At 37.7% G+C, this 18,632-nt stretch overlaps 2 protein-coding genes across 2 annotated transcripts; both read right to left on the bottom strand.

Annotated features, from left to right (window-relative positions):
- Nucleotides 1-123: 123 nt before the first annotated feature.
- Nucleotides 124-11,765, bottom strand: LOC144644189 (translation initiation factor eIF2B subunit epsilon-like). Its single transcript, XM_078503616.1, has 21 exons — nt 11,601-11,765; nt 10,508-10,632; nt 10,235-10,337; nt 9,723-9,805; nt 8,605-8,679; nt 8,357-8,456; nt 7,773-7,850; nt 6,850-6,927; nt 6,335-6,420; nt 5,744-5,866; nt 5,372-5,472; nt 4,960-5,065; nt 4,621-4,660; nt 4,001-4,133; nt 3,701-3,799; nt 3,061-3,156; nt 2,301-2,391; nt 1,861-1,978; nt 1,478-1,558; nt 997-1,167; nt 124-258 (listed from the first exon to the last, which is right to left on the bottom strand). The coding sequence occupies exons 1-21, from the start codon at nt 11,733-11,735 to the stop codon at nt 178-180; spliced, it is 2,103 nt and encodes a 700-aa protein (XP_078359742.1). The 5' UTR covers nt 11,736-11,765; the 3' UTR covers nt 124-177.
- A 2,336-nt stretch (nt 11,766-14,101) lies between these two features.
- On the bottom strand, nt 14,102-16,390 carry LOC144644171 (uncharacterized). The gene has a single exon (XM_078503593.1). It carries the CDS (start codon nt 15,628-15,630, stop codon nt 14,953-14,955), a length of 678 nt encoding a protein of 225 aa, XP_078359719.1. The 5' UTR covers nt 15,631-16,390; the 3' UTR covers nt 14,102-14,952.
- Nucleotides 16,391-18,632: the final 2,242 nt, after the last annotated feature.

Below are 18,632 nucleotides of genomic sequence, written 5' to 3' on the forward strand. Positions count from 1 at the left end.
AAATGTTCAAGGAGGCAATCGCTCGCTCGGAGGAAATAAATTACGGAACGCTCTAAGAAAGATGGGAAACGGCATCAAAATACACCGATGCGGCTGTAGCAGTAAAAGGGTTACTTCAGCCAGTAACGATAAAAGGTTTTATTTATTACTCTTCTAGAACAGGTTAATAAAACTGATTTATTCATCTTCGTCGTCATCATCATCATCATCATCACTTTCTTCCTCTGCTTCTTGTAGCCACGTGATAAAGCGAGAAATCTGTCAGAAAAAAACAAGACCAATAAAAAGACACGCTAGAGTTCTTTCAGGTTCTTTGGTCGGGCTTAGTAAAATGAAGCCGAAGAAAGCTGACAGAACAGTGGTTCTGCTACAATGTATTCACTTTTTTCACTATCCCATAATACACCTTGTTTACCCCCAAAATTTTTGCATAAGCATTGTTTTTAATTTCTCTTGGGACGATTGTACGTCATTGTAAATCCCAGCGAATAGAATGGAAAATTCGAGTTAGCGTCATCGAGAGGCGGTAACACAAACGGGAATATTAGAATTTTGGGGGAAAAGTAGGCGTAGTAACAACGTTTGGCAATAAACTATCAAGAAATACTGCTCAATAAGAACTGAGAGTTCGCTTTACGATGGTACAAGAACACAGGAACCTACAGGACAAGGGGTGGCTTGGCCTAGTGATTTAGAACGCTGGACTCAAACCCTCCTCCCTACCACTAGATGGGTTTGCGTTCGGTGCTCCTAAATTCATCTCCTCCACGCTTTTTTAAATCGACAGCTGGACAGCCTCCTGTCAGTAGGGATTCTTAACCTTGCTATGTTTGTTTAATATTTGTTTTATACAAGGGTCCACAAGCTTCCAACTTTAAATATTGCTGTGTATAAATAGACGTTGAAAAGAAGATGGGTGGGGAGGGGTAAAGGTAAATTGTACATGGACCAGCCTTCGAAGAATACGAGACACGCATCACGTGACAAGTGACATACCTGTTGTCGTAACTGTTTCCGCTGTGGCTCAAAGCCGCTGTCCTCTCCTCCCGCGGGCTTGCGGGAGTACCACTGCAGAATCATTGGTTCCTCGAGGATTTCTTTGTCATACAAAAGGTGAAGAAAGGTTTGACACAGTGGAGCCGCCCACATGGCTTGCACGAAAAACTCCTGATCGAAAGTAAAAAAGAACGGCAGTTTTGCTTTTACTACTCTTTCACGAAAAAAGAGGAGCGAAACACCAGAATCCAAAACCATCGGTAATTTTACATTTTCACATTTAAAACTGTTTTTTAAAAAGGGAATTTTCACTTATGTTACTCCGAGTCTGTGATTCCCATCTCTTACTATAGGGAACCCTTCTTACAACTCGGCCACAAAGCCTCTTCCTTTGCAGCCTTGGAGATGTTCGTTAGGGAAAGCAAATAAACGAAATAGCAACCGTAAGACAATAAGCAACAAAAGTAATTAAAAAACTAACCTCTGCGGCGTTCAACGCGTCTCTTTGACCATCAGACGTCTTAATGTAGTTAGAAATGATGGGCAGTAAATGATCTACAGCCTGGAAACAAATGGAATTCTAGCATTAGTGAAGTGAAGTAAAGCTTTCATGAACCAAGGATATCAATCTATGGACCACCGAATCGACATGCGAAGCATCAACGGGAAGATGGCGCAAAACAAGTTCAAACGAATCGACATGCGAAGCATCAACGGGAAGATGGCGCAAAACAAGTTCAAACGAAGACTCCTTTAATCTCTCGGGAAACTGTCAACAAGAACATTTGTTTTCCCGACTACAACAACTGATTGGCAATTAACGCACTCAAACACATCCTTCGATTTAATGGATAAACACTTTACCTTTTTAAGATCCTTGGACATGTCTTGTTTTGATAAAGAAGCGTCATGAAGAGAAGATTCCAGTAAAGACCTCACTACAGCCTGGTTCAGCTCATGGAACGTCACGTTATACGCAAACCTGTAGTAAAAATAATTTCCTCGATAAATAAATATTTTAGATAGTGCGAGGGATATTATTCAGCCAGTGACACGAGCTACGGGGGAAAAGAATTCCGGGTTCTCCCAACGGGAGTCGAACTTATGAACTTCCGCACGTCGATCGGACGCTACAGGAGACTCGTGCGCCGGAGCCTGAATTACTAGCTTCAAATGTAACCAAGTCCCCGCATTCTGCTTGTACAAAAAGTTTATATAATAGCAAAGTTTTACAAAAAGGTGTACGAGATAGTATAATGTGATCAGTCAAAAAACTGCGAGTATGTGCTGTACATCTAACTTACTTTGAAGCATTTATTTCCAGTATAATGTTTTCAGGGTCTACAAGATCAGCCACTCCGTGTCTTATAGACTCCAGTACTTCAGTGTAGAATACTGCAAACAAACAAACATGCAAAAAAAATAAACACCACTGTCTGCGAATCTTCATATGTATGCAATACACAACATAGCATTTAACATTCCTCGGTGGATCGGCGAGCTCAAAAGAAACAAGAAAACAGTTTTGGCATCACCAATTTTACTCTTCGCTTTGCATCTCCTTTGACTTTTATTTGAGCAAAAGGAACACTGATCTCAGTTAAATGCAAATAAAGAGAAGAGACGTAAACATCTTTGTTACAAGATCATGAAGAAGAAAAATGGGAATTTACAGTGGCATCTTCCACATAGTGGCTCTTCCGATTCCACTGATTCCAGATCGAATTGGAATTTAGTAGTGTTGGTTTTTGTGGAGAAAGGAAAACTGGAGAACCCGGAGAAAAACCCTCGGAGCAAGGACGAGAACCAACGACAAACTCAACCCACATATGACGCCTGGGGGGCGGGCACTCACACTGCGCCATCCCTGCTCCCCCGCTAAGGTAAGATGAATGGTCCCTCATATTAGTCGCTACGTCCTACCTTTTTTGCCTACCCCCATAACCGCCACACCCCTTACCCTTTCACCTCCCACTTGTCACTACACCCTACACCTCCTCATGTCGCGTCCTTAGTTTCAGGGCAACATATGCACGCTATCGCTGTCCACTGTCCACTACTTACATCTGCTGTCCTCAGGTGGCGGGCTGCCAGGAGGAGTCTCTTCTTCACTGGATACTGAACTCACGTCCTCTTCACTTGAACTTATCCTGTCCACACCTAAACGAAAACAGCATTCTTCCTTGAGCTATACTCGCATACATATCAGTTGCACTGTGCTTCAAATAATCTTAACTTGACCTTTTTACCAAAGCAAATTTGTCATACATATTTTCTTGGTTTTACAAGAAAAGAATCTGAAATGCAAGGAACCGTCCAATTTATCATCAGTTTAGTTCTCAAGTCGATAAATCACTGAAACATAAGCTAGTTACAAACAGCCAGTACCACTGTTGTGACGTTCTGTTTTCAGGCAACATCCTTCACTCTCACATAAAATTTTTTCCGACAAAGTTTATAAATGGGTTCTGTCCAATTGTTGGGACAACCCGACCGAATGCTGGCGGGTAACTTGTAAAGGCTAGCATCAGACGGTGATACCACTCAGGTAGAGTAGCAATTTTATCCCTAGTCTCTTCACGCTACAGAAACTGAAGTCAAGCGCTTGGTAGCGAGTCCTAGCACTTCAAAAACAGACTGGTTTTCTTCCAATTAGTCTTGAACGATGGTATCTGTATCAAACAGTTGATATTTTTTCTCTTACCCCAGACGTCTTGCGCTAGTTCCAGTTCATCACCAGAGTCAGCTTCAGGTCTCCATACATATCCTTCTCCTTCAACGCCTACTTCGTCTGGAACGAACTCTGCAAACAAATAATGTACGAAAACAATTTCAGTGATTGCGCACATAAGTGTTCTCTTTTGTCATAAGGAACAGCATGTAGCAAAACCCGAAGTTAAGCCCCGCTGCAATGAAGAGCCTTTAAGGCACATCCAATCCTAAGAACAACCCTTTACGTTTTTTTAGCTATCAAGACAAAGGTACCGAAACAAAAACAACTAACCATCGCGTTGCTCAGCTGTGGGTTTCTCTTCAAGAGATAGTTCATCCATTCCAAAGTCTGAGTCATCATCTGTTTGTTTCTTGAGTGTGATTTTCACTCCTGGGGGAAGGATTATGTCAGGACCAACCACAACCTGAATGAATTATCAATAACAATTGAGTTAGCAATAAAAGAGACTGTTTTTAATTTTAATGCATTCACTTGGAATGACTTTCATTATAAAGACAGAACAATAAATCTAAACAAAATACAATGAGAAGGGGCAAAGACGACAGTTGTACTTAATGTATGGTGTTAAAAGTAAAAAAGGTGTAGACAGCAATATTATGAATAGAACATGTAACTTCACTTTACATAGAAATAAACCATGAGTAACTATTACTGAGTGTGAGCCTGCACAAAAAAGCTGCAAATACGTTGAACCATCTTTTGATTAGAATAAAACTTGAGAAATAAAGAAAGATGGTAAATTTAAAACTTGGTGAATAAATGATAACGATGAAATGTTCATTTGTCACGAGCAAGGGACAAAGAAAAAATCTGAGTACCGACAGGAATTGAACCCATGACCTCCCAGTAGGGCTCTTATCACTGAGCTGTAAAACTTTCACAATACTTACATTAAATGAAATGATCGATCCGGCTGTGATTGTTACATTCCTGCGACAAAAAAAACGAGAATTCCAACAAGCATTTACAACAAATGTATAGAGCACAGCAAGTAAAGCCACTTCTCTCATAGCCTCCCATGCAGTCCTTTTTAGGGGCAATTACACGATCGTCCCTAAAAACGACTGCGTGGAGGCTGCTACAATCATGATGCCTTATGCATCATTTTGTACAAAGGAGTTAGGTAACAGGCAACAGGGTACCAAGAGATTATTGACTTTTGTAAAATGTTCCTGTAAGTCCTAACAAAGATTGCGTTATAAACAAGGCGGAAAAAAACTGTTCTGTACCTTTTGACATGAACATTTTTGCAGAGGATTGATTTGGAAATGTTACATCCATCATCTATTTTTACATTGTCCCAGAGATGGACACCATCAAGTCGAACAAAATCACCTGGAAAAGGTAAAAGAAACAAAGAAATGTGGAATTTACAGGTAAAGTACTTTAACTTTACTAAACGTTTTGGTTTAGAATGAGAAATGAATGAAAGTCAAGCCAGTTAATTAAAATTTACCACACACCACTAGAAAGTCATGAGGAATGGGCGAAAGATAAAGTGCATGATTTCTTAGTTGAGCAGCTGATTTGGACAGGCTTTCCTGTTATCTCAGCTTGCATCAGTGGGGCAGAACAAATAATTAAAGTTTATAAAAGAAATAACACGTGGCAATAAAGTGTCACAACACATTTTGTCCTCACCTATAACACAGTTTCTACCTATAACAGAATTAGTGATGACTGTTCCAGCACCTACTGAAGTTCCTTTACTTATTAAAAGATTTTCCTCTAACTTGCAGTCCCTGAATTAGAAAAAAAATAAACAATTCCCAATTAATACCAAATACAGTCCATGAGTCAACTGTAATGGATTACAAAATCTTTTGTTTGAATTCATATTAATTTAATTAAGGTTTGCAAAACAATAAGAAAAAACATTGTTGTCAAATCAAATTGTCAACCTAATTTTTCTTGCAAACAAAGTGAGCCAAAAGAAAATTTTAAAAAATTTCTAAGTCTATCATAATACCAGTCAAAGTACAAACCTGTGTGCTACATTGTTACTACACTCACCTAGCAAGTGAGAGTTCACTGTCAAGGTAGACATTGTGTCTTGTGAATGAATAGGAGTAATCCATAAAGAATACACTGTTATCTGGAACTATTGGATATGCCCATCTACTGAGAATGTCTTTGCTGTAAAAAGGAAATAAATAATGAGCACAGATAGTTTAATGTTATCCTGGATCAGTAATATGAAGCAAATTGTGCAGTTAAAAAGATAACACCAACTTTAACAGGATCCAAAACCATGACCTTTGTGGTAATGTTGATGACTACACTAGTGATGAATCAAACAATTATGTTCCTGGAGGATCAAACTCTTTGCTAAGCTTTGTAACTGTGGGAGATGCAGTTACCTTATGGTAAGTGCACTGGACTACATCTACATCTACATAGTGGAGGGTCTTGCAAAAGGAGACATGCTCCCATCACTGCAAGACTATAATTAAAAAATAATAACATGGGGGGGGGGGGGTAAAGCCTTTTTTTTGTGGTTTTTTTTGGGATTTTTTTTTTCCCCTTTGGGAAAATTTTTTTTTGGAATTTTTTTTTTTTTTTTTATTAAAAAAGTTACAGAGCACTAGTAATTTGCCCACATACCTGATCGTGTCATACATATAAGGATTAGAAACTCTGGCAGCATACTTGTCACTTATTATAAACGAATGAATTTGGTTGCCCATTATCTGAAAGAATGGAAAAAGAAACAACCAACAAATAACATAATAAGTCCTTTTTTTTTTGCACTGTAAATAAATTTAACAACATCGTGATAATTTTTTGTATACTACCATCCCAACCTAACCTTAATAAATATGCAAAGGATGCCAAGGGCTGTCATTACAAATGTGGTATAATAACATTATTTTGGTGACACCTTAAGGCATTCAAATTTGTACATGTTGTAATTCTCTAGGTAAGTGTATTAAATCATGGATTTATGGATTTAGCGGGGGCGAGGGGGACGTAGCCTCCTGTTTTCCTTGGATTTGTTTAAAAACATGTAACCAACCGTTTTTCGAGAGTTTGTTGTAGGCATGGGACTAGTCTTCTGCCTTGCCGAAATGTTTTTGCCTCCCCCCCCTTCTGAAATTACTAGATCCACCCCTGTTTACCTCCTCATTGACCAGGATTCCTCTTACAAAGTCATCTCTAGTTTGATAATCAAAATTATCTGTAAACAATTGTGGCACCTGAAATTGAAATGAAAGAGAACAAAACAAATAAACAATCTGGTTTTTTTTCTCTAAGTTAGAAAAAAAAGTCCACTTATTTTATATATACAGTCCGACCTCTATTAAGCGGCCACCTATTAAGCGCCCACCCTCCATTAAGCGGCCACTTTCCAAAGTCCTGATTTATTTCTCACTAAGCTTATGTATTTGATACCTCTATTCAGCGGTCACGGCCACCTTTTTGCTGTCGCAAGTGTATTATTTATATGGCTTTTTACCTCCATTAAGCGGCCAGCAAATTATCTTACCAAGCGAAATGGTGACAGATGATACATATCGGCCATGAAATATTTTGATTAATTTTTTTCACATACTTACTCTAGATGCAAAAAGTCCTAAGAAACTTGTCAACTATTTTTTTTTGGCATATTTTTCTGTACATTATCAACCCAAAGAAATACGGTACTGTACATTTCAACTATGTGCCCTCTGTATTAGAGCTAGATTAACTATGCATGGGCTGGAAATGCACTTGATGTTTTGTTACAATGAATTTTGGATTTATCCCCATGGATATAATATTTATGTTCACTTTTTCAAAGCATTTTGCTATATCATCAATCCTTATCGCGCCATTGGACGCATAAGGCCTCGATTTTGCTATATAGAGTCAATAAAATCATGTTTACTGCCATTCCTATCCAATTTAATATACTGTACCTCTATTAAGCGGCCAACCTCTATTAAGCAGCCACTTTTCAAAGTCCCAAGGGTGGTCGCTTAATAGAGGTTCGACTGTATTACAATTTTTGCAATTGAATAATAGGAAGACCATGCTGAAGTATAAAATTTGATTGACTCACTGTTGTTGAACATATACAGATGTTGCAGTCCAGGAGATCATATCTTATCTGAATATTATTGTTGTCTGAAAATAGACTCTGAAAATAAAACATTGAATTAAAAATGAGCACAACTCAACTTGAACAATACAAGGTTGATAAATCGTATAGACGGCAAGGCCGTAGCCACTTTGAGGCAAACTAAGGCACTTGCCTCAGACATTTTTTTGTTGTTATTTTTTTTTTTTTGAAGGGGGAAAGTTAATACCTAGGAAGAGAATTTAACCATGGACATTGCCTCAGTCAATTTATTTTCTGGCTATGGCCCTGGACAATGTTTGAACAGAACCATGAAATGATGACGGTCATCCCAGAAACTTATTCTGAGCATTTCTACAATTATTACAAAATCAATGCAATTATAATTAATTTTGTTTTCTTTGTGTGGTTTTATCCTCAATATGTCTTGTGCCAGGTCTTTCTGGAACCCGAATGCAGAATGCTTTATTCTGTTACACAAATTAAAGTAGAGATCAACTGAACTGAAAGAATTAACATTAAATTTATTAAAGTAAGATGAAACATGACTAGAAAAAACATCTTACCAGTGGAAATGAAAATCGTTTTTTGTTAGCTGTCCTCTCACACTGCAGAATCCTTCCTGTTGTTGAGTCCATAGCAACTATGAGGTCCTCTTCCTGGCATCTACAATAAATTAATCAATCAATGAAATTCTATTTATACACACAGCACAAAAATGTACAAGTTAGAAATCTTGTTTAAATGGTACATGTGTCTACAGGCAAATTGGCTGACGTTTATTGCATACAGACTGGTAAACACTTCATAATACCTTGTTCTATGTCCAGGATTAGCAACTTTAAACACCATTGTCATCAACGATGCTTTGTCCTTTTTCCGTCTGTTTCTGTAAATGTAAGACAGGTTATATATGTTGTGGTTCATTTTATATTTGGTTTAAAATTTTTCAAACCAGCTTGATTTTTATTTTTCATTGTCTTATGTTCATTATCATAATCTGAAACAAAGGGAAATAAAAATCAAACTGGTTTCAAAAATTTTAAACCATAGATAAAATTAAACCACAACATATACGGTAGTGTCTAATGTAATCCTTTGTGTCCAACAACATTTATTTTGAAGATGAATTTTTCAACAATGACACAAGCGTGGGAAAAGAAAAATTCTGAATCCTCAACGGCAATTGAACCCATGGCCTCCCAGATACCGGTTGGGTGCTCTAACCAACTGAGCTATGAGAGACTCGTGGAAAGCTGGGCTATGTAATAGGTTTACCATTTATTGCACAGTGTTTTGACTTCATGTCAACTTTCCATCATGCAAGGTCAGACTTCATACACATGCGAGAGAAGGGGAGAAATATGGAGTGAATGGAATGGGACACTTTAGAGGCAGCATGGCCTTGTTTTTAGGGTGCTGGAGTTCCCTGGTTCAAATCCTCCTCTCTTTCACTAAGTATATTTCTGTTTGATGCTCACAAATCCAACTCCCCCATACTTTGTTTGAAGCCAACTTTTTAAACAGGTTTCTGACTATTTTCAATATTTTATTTGTTTATTGGTGTCCTCATTTAGCACAGTAGTGCTAAATACCTTGACACCTAATAAAGGGATTTTTTTATTTACAAACCTTTCAAACATTTCACTATCTGGCCTATCACAGCAAGCCATTTCCAAGTTGCCTTTTACCTCTATAAAAATGACTCTTAAAGTACTTGTACATTTAATATGGAAATGGTTTTACTTGATGTATATTCATTGTCTTGCAAAACAAACTTATTTCCATATGAAAGGTTATGCACTAGGACTCAATTTGAAAGAGAGGTAAAAGGCAAATCAGTAATTGACGTATTCAGTCAATAACAAAGCCAAGAGAAATCTATAATAATTAAGTTATAATAATTTATTATACAATAGTCATTAAACTTACTTGTGTTCTTGCAAGACTTGTTCTAATTTCATATTTGATACCACATCACCACTAACCAGCACAAAATCATTCTTAAGGAAAGACTGTAAAAATGAAATGGAGTTTACATTCAGTATGATACTCCTCATCATAACACTAGCACATTATGTCAAATAAAAGACTGTAGCACAGCTCATCATCTTTATACATACAATTACACAATCACATTCAGCTATTTTCAGTCACTTAAGTTTATTGAATCAGCATATGAGAATCCTGTCCAGGCACACACTGGATTTTAGTCACAAAATGCATGAAATTAATTTTGGAAAATCTCAGTTTAATGTCCAAGTTTGACCATCATTATAATATTATTATGAAATATGAAACATTTGTTACCATAAGTAACTACATGTATAATAAATGTAAGAATAAATTCCTTTATTCTTTGTGTGAGAAAAATTATTCCAGAATGCTTCTTTTAACAAACAAATCCATGCCAGTCAATTTTTACATAAAATATTAATTCAAACCTGTCTGTCAATTTCTCGCAGAGCATCGCCCAATGACAAACAGTCTTCAATGACGATAGTTTTTACATCACATGGTGACCTTGAACTTGTCCATTTTGATTGGCTGTTATTGTAAAAAACAAAAGAAGATGCAATTATTATTTTAACGAAGTTGAGCAGATTATTGTGATACAGCAAAATGCTACAATTTTGTCAGTGTTCAACGATCATTTTGATTGAAATATTCAAGTTAAGTATTTTAAAACAAAAAGAATAACACAACTCTCTCCAAACCTTAGATGTTTCTTGATCTGATCAGCATGAGCACAGCAGAATACAAAGATTTCTTGGACTCCAGCCTCAACAAGGAATTCAATGGTATAGTCCAGAAGTGGAACATTCACCAATGGCAGTAAGGCCTGTGCATAGAATCAAGTGGATTAATAATACAAAGGATGTACAACAGAGAATATGATAGTCAAAGAGTTGTGTAATATAACGTTAGATTGCATGTTCACCACAATTACAACAGCAAGTTTGTTTAATAGTTAAAGCCTGGGCCAAATGACGATGAGAGTTGATGAGAGTTGACCCTCATGAGAGTTTTTGTCAACTCTCATCGACTATCGCCAACTCGAGCCAAACAAGAACGAGAGTCCATCAAATTCTCATTGACTCTCGTGAAAGATTTGAGCACATTCAAAGTTGATGAGAGCACACGAGAGTTGATGAGAGTGCATGAGAGTCCTATGCCAAACGGAATGAGAGTGGCCCGGTTTTAAAGCCCGGGCCAAACAAGGATGAGAGCTGATGAGAGTTGACTCTCATGAGAGTTTTCCTCAACTCTCATCGACTCTCATGAAAATTTTGTGCATGTTCAATGTCGATGAGAGCGCATGAGAGTGCATGAGAGTTCCATGCCAAACGAGAGTGAGAGTTTGAACTCTCATCAACTCTCATCCTCATTTGGCCCGGGCTTAAGAGTCGGATCAAGAATAAAATTAATGGTGACCTATTTCCTAAATGAGTGCCAAAGGTGCATGCTTCTAGGGGGTCCGAAAGCATGCTCCCCCAGGAATTTTTTGGTATTTTAATTCCCTGAAGTGTCCTTTCTTGTTGCTGTTTTTTCTGTTTGTTTGTTTTTTTATTATTTTTTTTTTCAATTCTACCGCTGACCATAATGACCAAGCTATGCAATTCACACAAACAAAATTCACGATTCTTGTCTTAGCTTGATTTGGCCAAACTTTACCGTGTTCAACGTGAAGTGATCATGAAAAAGTAAAGAAGGCTAACAAAACTGTAAAAAAAAAAACTTTAAAAATTGAAGACGACCAAATCGAAAGACGGAATACACACGTGATTTTCAATAAAGGAATCCACTTACCCTGGGCGTTTCAAGAGTTATTGGTAAAAATCTGAAGTTAAAACTATCTGAAAGAATAACGCCTTGAAAGATCTCCTCTCCTTTCTCCCATGACTCGCCTGATTTTCCCTCTCCTTTCTTCTTTTTCGAACTCATGACTTTATATTTGAAACAAACATGGCGCCTTCGAAAGTTAAATTAGTTTCCAGACTTCTCTCCCAAAACCAAAGCAAAGACTTCCGAAGTGATTTCCGAAGTAAGTTCGGAAGTCCGGATAATTATCGATCAAACGCCGACTGCTGAAACTCGCAGTAAACAAAGCAGCGGTTTTACCCAATTCTTTCCTTCCACGTCTCCTCTTTGTTTAGTTCCAAGATGGTGAGTAACTTTTTCGTAGAATCTGTGGAATATCAGAGCCATCTTTACGTTATTACTGTAGTTAATAGTTGAAACGAAAACTTGAATCATTCGTTTACATGATGTATTTGTTTCTATCTTGTTAACTTTCTTATATAAACCCTCAATTTGTATTTTTCAGGAGGGATTATCGGTAGAACAGATGAGCCGATATGCCAGTCCAATCAATCCTGCCGTATTTCCTCATCTGACCATTGTGCTGCTTTCTATTGGAATATTCTTTATGGCTTGGTTCTTTGTGTATCCTTTTATTTGTGGTTTTGGTGATCTGTTAGTAATGTTTTGTATTCTAAGATTGAAGATCGAAAGATGAGTAGATGAGTATATGTATGTTCTTTCATCTTGTTTTGCATTCACTTGATGGTTAATTTTGTCTATAAACTTTTTATTCGTAAGGGAAATCGAGTGAACAGTTATCCAATACGAACTCTATTCACTTACATTTTGCATTTTAAAACAGCTCGACAATAGAGCAGATGATGTGATAATTTTTTTGCTACTGGAAGTTCTTTGTCACGCAATGTGAAAAAAAGTTCTCATTAAAAGGAACAGGATTTTTCGTGCGCAGACAGTAGTAGTGACTAAAGACAAATTGTTTCCTTTCTCAATTTGTGTAGAAATACTTAAGCTTTTACCAATTCCCAATCATTCTCATCGCAAGAGGTCACAATCCTTTTGGTTAATGCAAAGAATCCTGACCTCTGGCCAGCCTCAATGTTTGTAAAATCTTCTGCTAAAATAGCCTTCTTGGCCCCATAAGCCGCACTCTATTGGTCAGTGCAAAGACTAAAGCTGTCTGGCCAGTTTCATTGTGAGCATGCACAGAGAGCTCATTTTCTTTGGTGAACCAATCAGATTTGAACAGAAGTGCCTCAATGGTGGACTTTCAATTTGGAACTGGCCACTGATAGTTATTTTACATGAAAGATGTGGGTGGCTTATTTTCAGAGGGTGATCCCTTTGCTATTGGTCATCAGAAATGCGGTTTTCTTTCGCCTATGAGGGGATTCGCTAATGACCAGTTCGCTAACGTCTTAGGTCGATTTGCCTACCTCTAAAGTCAATCGCTAACGGGATGTAGTCACGCTTTGCTCACGCTTGAAGAACAAGAAATATTCTAGGTCGTACTTTAAAGGGTGACTACAGCTCATTAGCGAAAACCACTTTAGACAAAGGCGAATCGACCTAATACTCTAGCGAACTGGTCATTAGCAAATTGGTTCATAGGCGAAACGACCGGTTACCGGTCATCAACATCTGAGGAGAGCTCAAGGTTGGAAAGGTCTTCTAGTCATGTAAAGAGTCTATAGTGTCAATGTCAAATTCAGTTGTATGATTTTTAGTAGCAAAATACATGTATCTTTCTCTTTAAATTTACCTTTAATTAATCTCAAGCTGTGACTAAAATGGGCAAAATGCACTTGAAAGCAGGGGATAAAGCCTGAGTGAGCTTTTTTATATAATCCCAGTTACACATTCAAATAGCCAGGCCAAAGGACAACACTTTTTCCTAGACTTTGTTAACTCCTTGCCCTCAGTGGAGCAGTGTTTTACTACAGGGTTAAGCTGGAGTTCTAAAAACAGAAAACGCATGTTGAAGATTGTTATGAAGAAATGCAATTCTTGTAATACTTTCCTTAACGGTTACCATAGCTACGAGGTCACATCCACCAAGTACAGTAGAGACATCTACAAGGAGCTGCTAGTGTCATTAGTCGCATCTCTTTTCATGGGATTTGGAGTACTCTTCCTGTTACTGTGGGTCGGAATTTATGTATGACAAAGAAACTTTACAACTATAGAGAGAAACTGTCTGCATGAACAATGAACTATTCTAAAACATCTCGACAAGAACAGTCTTGCTAAGCATGACATAATTTTTACGTGGACACTTGTGTTTTAACAGAGAGGAATTCCTTTAATGTAATAGCAATAAAAAATTTAGTTGTCTTTGCTAATTCTGCTTATCTTGGCTTGGTTATTTATGTTTCTAACTTGGAAATCGACACATTTAGTTTGTGCTTGAATCAGTAAATTTGAATGGAAATCGGAGAGAGGGTAATCAAAGGGAAAGGGACCCAAAGAAACAATGGGTAAACGTAGCTTTATTTTCATTCTATATAGGAAACGTCTTTTGATGCATAATCAGTCTGACTAGCCTACAAAAACAAACAATGTGTCATACTCCACTTCAAGTTTGATGTTTTCACAGCTCAGTGGTGGAGTCTCAAACAATGCCTGTTTATTCAGTTTATGTTCGGTCGTCATTCAGGTTGTTGTCTTGATTATGTTTTATGCCAAAGGTATCCCAACAAAAGTGACTGCTATGCAATGGCTTTCAAGTCTTGATTGGAATGGAATCAAAACTTGTTTTGCAATTATTCCAAGAGGTATACAATTCACCACTTAAGCAAAGAGGAAATCTGGGACAAGCCTTGTCTCCCAGTTGCTTGTGAAACTATTACTGGGGACTTATGGCTCCTCATCTTTTGTTTTGTCCCCAAATACCATCCCACAAGTGACTACAACTTGAGACTCGCCCCAGAGTTGTAATCTTTTCTAAAGTGGCAAATAAAGATAACTTTTTTCTTTTCAACAAGAGAAATGAAACATTCTTTTATTTGTATATGTACAATAGAGTGCATCTTTCTGTACTACGGCACATGAAGTGATGAATAAAATATTATAAGGGTAGATGTGCAGTGTAAACACCTTGACACCTACATTATGTACATTATCTTAGTTTATTTCAAAAGAAGTTCTGAATGATTAACCCTTGGGTTGTTTTTCAGAGCTCGTGGGTAACATTTTAGATTTATTCCTTTGGGAGTTACTTGTAGCTACCTGTTTGTAGCAATAGAAAGAGTCGCTGAATCAAATTAATTGATAAGCTACAGAGAAATTTCCTTAATTGATTTTCAAGTGTCTGATTTAAGATCAAAAGAGTCAACTTCCATTATTTATTGTTCTCAATAGTTGGTAGCCGACAGGAACTTAACCCGATTTGTGTTTCGTCAACCAAGAACGTGTTTGAGATTCCATCACTGTCTTTACGGATGTTCGTTTCTTGTGTCGTATTAGGACCAAAATTTTCTCTCGATTCGTTGGTCGAGGTAAATAAAGGAAAAGTTGCCGATCTATGAAGTCTCCGATCTGGGCTCGTTGATATGGTGGGGGATCGACGCACTCTGTATCCCGTGTAACAACATCGGCAGTCAGGACTCGGGTATTGCGTTACAGCAGTGGACTGCGTGACATGGGAGGGAGGGTAACTAAGTATAGACGGTGGTTGGGCGGAATGAGCCCGTTTCTGGACGGAATGAATCACGTTGCCTGCCTTGTGAAATAAAACAGGATTACCAGCATTGGCCTGTAGTTGTTTTCGTCTTTCTAGTCCTATTTGTGGCGTTTCCCGCACCGTATGGATTCCGTTTAACTGCTTCTCAACCGTTTTCTGCTCCTTGTATAAATGACGATTTTTAATCTTGTGTTCCAAATGTATCGATCGTAACTTGTCCTGAAGTCGCCTGTCTTCTAAAGTATTCGATCGGCGTACTCTGGCCACTCGATTAGAGAAACATGAAGGTGGATCTCTGTTAAAAAGAGTCAAATCTCCCTTTCGCGTGACAGACATTCTTCAAGGTCCGCTTTGTCGGAAAATCTTTCCAGTGTAGATTGTCGAAAAATAATCTCAAATATTCCAACTCTAAAGCAGTGTAATAGAAGTTTCGGTTTTGAAAAAGATCACTGACAAACCTTTCCGTGTTGAAAGGAAAGGTTCGATCCAATAGAATGTCTTCCGGTGTGCTGAAACTGTGTTCCTCGACCCGTGAACACAAATGCTCAGTTGAACTCCAGCATTTGACGCCGCATTTCAGTAGGACATGAAATATTATCAGTATCGATCAAGTAGGTGTAGCGATCACAAATAATCTAAATATTGACTTCTTCAATTAGATTGTTTCATTACTGTTCCTGGTCTGCTTGGTTAAACGTGTGCCTTGACAAGATCCTCGACAAAATCTGTCATGTACTCCAACAAATTCTTCCAATGTTATCGTATAACTGCGTCAGTGCGATCTATCAATCATTTAGCTTTAATTTTATGGCTTTGGACTCTTGAGAGAAATGATGCGTAGAATAGGCAAAAGCTTCCGTGTTAAACATCAATTACTCGTATATTTAGATCTCGGCGTGTTAAAAGGGTGCAAAATTTTCCGGTAATGATCTCGGCAATGCCAGTAACGGATTAGAAAGTGGAATTGCGATTAAAACGCAATCACGAGAAACTTGAGATGACCACAAACTGCCAAGAATTAAAAACATCACCAAAGATATACAATATCATGAGTCTATTGTCGACTTTTTATCATCTTTTAATCTCGAGTAATTCTGCTTAATTAAAATTCTTAAAATTCTCACCGTAGGCTTCTGCTTACCGTGATCGATCAGGCATTGATTTGCCTTTGCTGGCTTGCCACTGAAAACAAGATAATGTGTATCCAAGCTTGGCGTGTCAAATGAAGATTGTTTTATTCATAGCAGTAGAGTCAGTGTTATTCAATATTTTCGATGACTCTCAATGCTCAAGTTTGTTTGCAAGTCTAGTATAGTACCGCCAAAGATATCTTAACTCAAACCAGCCAATCAGAAAGCTTGAAAGCCCGGTCAAGTTTGGCCTTTGCCGTCCGGTGTTTTTATAATAAATAATAATAAAAAGTATTTTTATAGCGCCAAAATCCACTAATTGCCCATGGCGCTTTACAATAAAAATATAATTAACAATAAAAATATAAATTAGATAGCGTACTTTTATAAGGGAGACTACTTTGTAAAAGCCCGCGATGGTTTCCTTTATAGTCTTTCTCCCTAATGCAGATTGTAACAGACAAATATACATGCTGTATTATTCTATTATGGGAAATAAAGTCAATCAAAATAAATAAAACGATGTTAAAAAGTTAAAAACTCTAAAAATTTTAAAAACGGATATTTACAAATATAAGTTCAAATGCACCTAAAAAATAAAATAATAAAAAAGCCGGTTTTTCCACCGTATGCGCTATCAGAGGCTCGCAGCTTCCATTTTTGCGGAAGTTTAATTTCTAGAGCTTTGCCTCCGAAAACTTCGATATACAGGATATACGGACCAAACAAAAGCCATAAAGCATTGCAAAGCAGGCCCCTGCTGTTCAAAGGATGGATAACGCTATTCACTAGGTTCGATTTCCACCGCTCTTTAGCTCGAGTCGGTGGCGGGCTCATTTTCCGAGCGGCTGGTAATTGGGCCCAGCTATTCACCGGATAACTACTATCTCCGGTGCATAGCGTTATCCATCCTCTGAATAGCCTGGCATCGTACTTTATGGTTTCAGTGCTGTCTGCCATGTCTTAATCGGACGATAACAAATAATGTACATTTTTTTTTAAATTTTATTTGCCTTGTTTATCAAACATCCGCCGCGGATTAAGTATCCGGTATCTTCTTTACTCTTTCCGATCGTATGACGTCAGTTGCGACCCTCTGACCTGGTGTGAGTCCCTCGACCTCGTTCCCGAGACGTTTGGTTGTTGGCACCAAGGGTAAAATTCATGAAAATTAAACCAAAGCATATACACGAGCTTGACATGTTTGTTTATCCTTTCAAATTTCAAATTTTAACGTTTTTGTCTTTCTACCATTGTTATTTACGCGTTGTATCGTATTTCCCACATTTTATATCTGTAACGTTTAACCTTTAGAGTCATTCTTTGTAAGACCCTGAAGAAGGAAGGCCGTGCCTTCCGAAATATTGGAATTTCAATACAGTCCCAAACCGTTCAATCGGCCTTGCAATTTTTTCTTTATCAGAAAGGGGCCCGTTCACAGGTTAACATCTAGTCCCAAACCGCGCGTTTGAATACAACTCGAAAAAAGAAATAATTCAACCTTTTACTTTATTATCTTTTAATACATTTTAACGTTTGCACAAACAACAGAGACAAACTTGCTGTAGTAACTGTTCATGCCTAAATATGTGTCTTTTAAGACATCTGAACTTTTCTGAAAATATGAATCCAACATATCCTTACAATGCTTTTTGTATCTGAACGTTCCATTGGCATTGTTTCATTTGTGAAACAGGGTAACTCGTTTCAGTGTCGGCGTTTTTCTGTTCTGTTCACGTGACTGGCCAAATATCGTGATTCGAAAAGATTACTTAGAGCTTCGATGGGATTAAACATGGTCAGTTTGTCAGTGCAAGTTCGGAACAAGCATTTCTTAGCAACTTAAAAAAGTACAAGCCGGTTTATACATGCATGCACAGAATTATAAAACAACTTTTACCACAGTGGTGAAAAGATTGAGCCCTTTAGCCAGCCCTCGCTGCATCCAATATAAAAATAAAAAACTGATATAAATAATCGTTTACAATTGTGGGAGGGGAATTTTGTTCTCCTGAACTTGTCCCGTCTCGTCTCTCGTTTCAACTGTAGAAATATTCTGGCAGCTTTTACCATGAAAGTCAACACCGTTTATGGCATGTTTACTGAATGTGTTTTCCTCTTCAATTTCACTACTCGCCGAAGTATTTGTTTCTTTATCGTCGTTGCTTGCGGCATTTTCTCCTTCTAAAATTGCGGGTGGACAGGTAG

Source organism: Oculina patagonica, chromosome 2 (genome assembly GCF_052425735.1).
Source record: "Oculina patagonica isolate OP01 chromosome 2, crgOcupat, whole genome shotgun sequence".
NCBI classification, from domain to species: domain Eukaryota; kingdom Metazoa; phylum Cnidaria; class Anthozoa; order Scleractinia; family Oculinidae; genus Oculina; species Oculina patagonica.

Coding starts and splice junctions, on each gene's coding strand:
- LOC144644189 (XM_078503616.1), bottom strand. CDS start 11,735: ATGAGTTCGAAAAAGAAGAAAGGAGAGGGAAAATCAGGCGAGTCATGG. Junction 4,661..4,959: donor AAAAATGTTCATGTCAAAAG/GTACAGAACAGT, acceptor TTTTTGTCGCAG/GAATGTAACAATCACAGCCG. Junction 259..996: donor GGAAACAGTTACGACAACAG/GTATGTCACTTG, acceptor TTTTTCTGACAG/ATTTCTCGCTTTATCACGTG.
- LOC144644171 (XM_078503593.1), bottom strand. CDS start 15,630: ATGTCTGTCACGCGAAAGGGAGATTTGACTCTTTTTAACAGAGATCCA.